General features: G+C 37.5%; 1 protein-coding gene across 1 annotated transcript in view; it reads right to left on the reverse strand.

Moving 5' to 3' along the window:
* The window catches only part of LGSN (lengsin, lens protein with glutamine synthetase domain), a 28,609-nt gene extending 24,877 nt beyond the window's left edge, over positions 1-3,732 (reverse strand). The window contains exon 1 of the mRNA XM_043591718.1: positions 3,649-3,732. Within this exon, the coding sequence (XP_043447653.1) occupies positions 3,649-3,678 (30 nt within the window). The 5' untranslated portion in view covers positions 3,679-3,732. The remainder of the gene's footprint in view (positions 1-3,648) is intronic.
* Positions 3,733-6,000: the final 2,268 nt, after the last annotated feature.

Consider the following 6,000-nt stretch of genomic DNA (forward strand, 5'->3'; position numbering starts at 1 on the left):
CATAAAAACAAATATGTTTCAAAGGTGAGAGAAGATTTGTAGAAAAATTTAAATATACATGTAGTATATAATATATATTTATGGTAATGAGTTCTATAATATAGAGTGAAATAAGATCCAAGAACATTATAGAACTGTCAGCAAAGGTATCAGCTAATAGGCCGCTGCAGATAAAAATATTGGGCCTCATCAAAAAAGAATATTTTCAATGTGACAGGAGGAGCTCCATCTTTTAAAAACAATGTGATGTGTTTATGGCTAGAATACTAAATATAGTTCTAGTCACTGCCCCTGGAAAAACATTAATGGGCTAGAAGTGGATCAATATGTGTTTATTTATATAAATGTATGCCACATGTAATTGTTATCATTATCACGTAGAAAGGCAAATAGGGGCACCTGGGTGGCTCACCCAGTTAAGTGTCTAACTCTTGATTTCAGTTCAGGTCATGGTCTCACGGTTCATGAGATGGAGCCCCAGGTTGGGCTCTGTGCTGATAGTGTGGAGCCTGCTTGGGATTCTCTTTCTCCCTCTCTCTGCCCCTCCCCCACTCTCTCTCATAAACAAACAAACAAACAAACAAACGTTTACCAAAAAAGGTAAATAAAGTTCTACCATGTAAAAGAAAAAGTGCAAAACTCCTCAAGGCTATAAAAATGAAAACTTAGGGGAAACACTGCTAGTCATCTACAACATAGTAAAGTGCATATGATGAATAACTGCTGTTATTCAGTAGTTCTGAGCACTATTCTAAGCCCTGGACTTGTATTAACTCATTTAATCTCTCACAAAATCTCTTCCATTCAGTACTATTAATGTCCAAATGAAGCACAGAAAAATCCAATACTTTGCCCCAGCTCACCCAGCTAGTAGGTAGTACAGCCAAGATGAAAACACAGGCATTCCGGTTTCGGGGAGTGTATTAGGTATGTGAAACACAAACCTAATTTTTAACATCAAGAGAGGTACTTAAAGGGAGGTAGATTCAAGGTAAATAAAAATAAACATAAAATGAACTAAAAACCTCAAAATCTAAAAACAAAACTGAATGTTTAAGAGACAAAACATATTTAAAATATAAAAATAGAATCAGAAAGTCTATACAGAGTTGCACAGACAAGCATAAAGCAGGGAAAAGAGGGTAAGTTGGAGTAGGGAAATCTCTAGCCTTGAGTCCTACTTCTAGAAAGTCAGTCATAGCTTCCCACAGAGCTGCACTTAATGCCCCAACACACACACACACACACACACACACACACACACACACAAGATACAGGCTGCAGAGTAGGATGAACCTCTGGTCTCACCCAGATGGGGTCCATTCGTCCTGCAATCTGGAAGCATCACCCCTTTGTGTCTACCTGTGCAGGTGTTTTCCTCTGTGCCTACCTCACAGATGCATAATTTACAGGGCAGAGAACAGATCTTACCCAACTCGCTTGGCATATCACCCAACTCAGGACCACACGCAAGGTTTTGATAAATAGCTTTTAATTATTATGATGTCCTGCCATTTCCATCAATTTGCAACTTCACACACCCATAGGGTCTACTTTCAGGAATAAGAATGTGTTTTTGATCTATTGTCTGTTCACTGCTGCTGAGAATTTGGCTGAACACACGACTTTATGACATTGTTTTGAATAGAGAATCTCAGTAAAATATTCTTTAGGGAAATACCAGATCTAAGATTAATAACTGTTCATTTTCACTGAAGATTCTACCAAAAAATTTGTTCAGGCTGGGGAAGTAACCACCTGGGAGAGTTTCTTCACACACACAATCTGCCCTTTTGATTCATTGAGTCTTTGTTCAGCTGCTGTGTTTTTTGCAGCTAACCTCATGCTGCTGCAGCTCACGCTACCAAAACATCTGGTATGGAACAAAATCATTGTCCTTTTCCAGACATTAGTTAAGTAGAAACAGAATGTCACACACCATCTCCCTCCCACCTTCCATATTCTTTCTCTTCCTGAGAATATGACCCTACACAGGGTAACCACAGGGGTTATTCAGAGGAGAGTTGGGTCAAGTGGACACCAACACTCACTTTTATTACATCTAGTAAATATAATGTTCTGTCCCAGTTATCAAAGAACTTTTTCCCAAGACACAGGGTTTGTCTCTTGCCATGAAAATTGTGTACTTCAAAATCATATTGCTAGTTTTTCTATTCTCCTAAGAGTGAATGAATACTCAACATTTGGTCTAGACTGGTCTTGGGAGACTATGACACTTAAAGATTTTCACAAAAGCTGGGCCACCTGGGAATACAGCTGGGGGTGGGAAATACAGTTTTGTCATAGGCTCAGGTGTAATAAAACCTAGACCAAGAAGAAGTTGAATAGTTAGACGCCAATATTTGAAAAGGTGAGTGAGTTACCTGTGTGGCTCAGTTGGTTAAGCATCTGACTCCTGATTTCTGCTCAGGTCATGATCTCACGGTTCTTGGGTTTGAGCCCTGAATTGGGCTCCACACTGACAGTGCAGAACCTGTTTGGGATTCTCTCCCTCCTTGTCTCTCTCCCCCTTCCCCTGCTCATGCTCTCTTTCTTTCTCAAAATAAATAAAACTTAAAAGAAATTTTTTAAAAAGGTAATGATGTGCATTCTAATTACTTTCCCGAAGTCATCATTTATTTTCAGCTCCAAATTTACTTTCAGATAAAATCATTCTATTAAATGTGTCCATCATTTGACACCTCTGACAATGACAGGACACTGTGTGATGAGCCACAGCTATTCTTCAGTGAATCCCTTCTTCACATACTGTTACCCAGTTTCCTTGTGGAAAGTGCATTTGTTGTCTCCATCCCAAAGCACACAGCTCACACTCATTCTACGTAGCAGTGACCCCACTCTTCCTTAGCCTTCAAGCTGTCTTCTTCACTAGATGGAGGAGGGGGGATCAGGTCTATTTTCTCTATGCCTCTATTTCAAACACAGTGCATTGTCCTACCACTATGCTTTGCACTTAGTAGATGTGCTTCTTGTATTTTATTTTCTTAAATCCATCTAAAGAAAACCCACATTCTCCAAGATTCGACCACAATGCACCTCCCAGTCTACCTTTCAGTCTTCCAGAATGGTCTGTCAGAAATACAAGAGTAAAAGTTGGGTACATACCCATTAAAAACTAGTGAGAAGTGCTACATGTTGACAACTGAGTATTTTAATATATTCTAGAGCAGATGAAAGGCTATCACTATTTAAATGCCATGCATTTCAATTATAATTTGAAAATGGGTTCTCACCTTTAGCCACTTAACCTCAAAGCATTTTTATTATGAGACAAAAGCTTTGAGAAAAACAAAGATTGTGCTCTTAAAAACAACCAAAATATGCATAAAAGAATTCTACACCATCCTTATGCTTCCTAAATGCAGTGCCTAGTGAAGTTATTTTCAATGATTATTCAAACTAAATGAGCTTTCCTAATGCAAATTCTGAATTTAGTTTTTATTATATTTATAAACTCAACGTGTAGTAGAGGAGAGAGTGTCTTCACCAACTTCTCTGAAGCAGACATAAAACAAGTATAATCATGCTGCCCTTATTCATACTGGCACTCAAATAGTTCACATAGAATAATAAAAAGCTTTGCTGTCAGTATTTTGGTAAATAACATTTTAACCATTAACTTCATACCTCCTGTAGAAGGTCCCCTTCATCATCCATCTCACACTTTTTTATTTAAGTCCACTTTGGAAACCACAATCCCCAACAAATGCGTTCAACACGTATTTATATGTATACCTGAAACAAACACGGCAGATGATGAATTCCATTGAGGCTCTTTTCCAGAGGGGTCTGGCAGGTAATAAAAGATAAACACCAGACTCTGATGTGTCATGCCCAAGGCACAGTATGCTGGAAATGCACTAGAAGAGTCGAATGACAAATGCTCATTTATGCCTGACTCCCTACAAACAAAGGACATTGCAGAGCTTAAAACTGTGTTGATTGACTTTTTCTCCAACATACTGAATTTTGTTATATAACAATTGTATTCTAGAATGAACTCTATTGTTAGACTCAGATGATGAAACATTTATTAGACAACTATGCAATCACAGTCCACAGACAAAACACAAATGGAAAAATACAGTTGTAAGTGACCCAGATTTATACCAATGGCAAAGATCCACTCATTTGTAATTCCCATTTTTTTCTTCTCTTCTCTTCTTCCCTTCCCTTCCCTTCCCTTCCCTTCCCTTTCCTTTCCTTTCCTTTCCTCTCCTTTTGTTTTCTAGGGTCCTTTCTAGCTTCCAAATTAATTCTGGTCCTTTGCTATATAGCCACAACCATTTTTCTTTATTTAGCCTTTCTAATTTTACAAATGTCACTCTCTGACAAACCCCCGCCCTTCCCAGCTGGCCACAAGGAACATAGAATGATCTACAGGTTGCCCCCACATGGTCCAGAAACAATCCTAACTCAGTCAGAGGAATAGGGAATGCTTTGTCAAAGAGTTTGAAATTATGCTTCTGTTGCCTTCAATTGTGACTTCGTGTTGGTGGGGGAGAGGAGGGAAGTGTTCTGAATCAAATCAAATCCTCTCTGAGCATTTTCCATGAATGAGTGTACAGTCTCCATAGCTGATCACTTCTGTTCTGGACTCTGGCCTGAGGAAGCCCAAGCCAACACTCCAGCCCATCAGCCAGGCCTGACTTTTTTGTTCTATTTCCATAACTGCATATTGTTTTATGTTTGTTGTAATCAACTCTATTTTTTCCTTTGCTTCTTTGCTCATCTTTCCACCTGTCTCCCTTGTGTCCCTTGTCTATCGTATAAACTTCAAGGTCTTCTCAGTTTACCCTCTGTGTCTACTTCTAACCAAACCATAATATAAAATTCAAACACATTGTTTATAATAGTTTCTATATTGCTGACAAATTTTGTTCTCTGTTCTTAATTACAAAACTTAATATCTAAAAAGTTTTTCATTTCTCTCTTAAAACTTAAAAAAATCAAACTGGACCTATTTGTCTAATTACTTTTGGTTGATTTTTCATAATTTAATCCAAAGCCAAATGTTGATTTTCTTTGGAAACTTTAATAAATCATGGGGTGCCTGGGTGGCTCAGTCGGTTGAGCATCTAACTCTTGTTTAAGCTCAGGTCATAATCTCACAGTTCTCGAGATCAAGCCCCATGTCAGTCTCCACATTCACAGCACAGAGCCTGCTTGCGATTCTCCCTCTCCTTCTTTCTCTGCCCCATCCCTGCTTGCTCTTTCTCAAAATTAATCAATAAACTTTAAAAAATTTTAAAAATAAAGGCAGAGTAAAAAAATTATAGCTGAAGTTTTCATCCTCTTTCTTTAACCCTCCAAATTAACAATTAATTCTAATTCTAATAAGCAAAATAAAATGAAAATATTGTTGTATTATGAAACAGGGAGTTGATACATTTCTGAAGAGTAAATCAGATAAACAATTAAATCTTACCAGGCTGTAAAACATCTTCATTATTCATATATAAGAGTTTTCCTTTCACATGCAGAGGAGTATTATCTGCAATAGTGACACAAGCCATACATTGTAAGTCAGAGAGATCTTAATTCAGAGATTCCAATTTCCAGTAACAACCTATCCACTGAGCATCTTTCCAATTCTGTTGTACTCACTAGCCTGTACCCCATCATCTCTCGCCTCCCAATCAAATTATCTTTGACCCTCCTCACTCTAACCCTCGAGATCAGCTACTTTAACAAGTCCCGTCCACCACTTCTTCCACCATTCTAGTTGTATACTTACTAAAAATTAATTGTAGTTCTTTCCAAAATTGCTTATCCTAACTGCACTGGTTCTTGCAAATATGAAGTTTAATTAAATATTGTGTAAACTAATAAAAAGAAAGATATTTAACATTGCTTCAAAGCTAAGGTGAATGTTTTAGAAAGATTTAAAAATGATACAAGTCTTAGTCTGCTATGCTTAACAAAATACCATTGACTAGGTAGTATAAAAATATTAAAAATGTATTTCTTACAATTCTG

Source organism: Prionailurus bengalensis, chromosome B2 (genome assembly GCF_016509475.1).
Source record: "Prionailurus bengalensis isolate Pbe53 chromosome B2, Fcat_Pben_1.1_paternal_pri, whole genome shotgun sequence".
Lineage (NCBI taxonomy): Eukaryota > Metazoa > Chordata > Mammalia > Carnivora > Felidae > Prionailurus > Prionailurus bengalensis.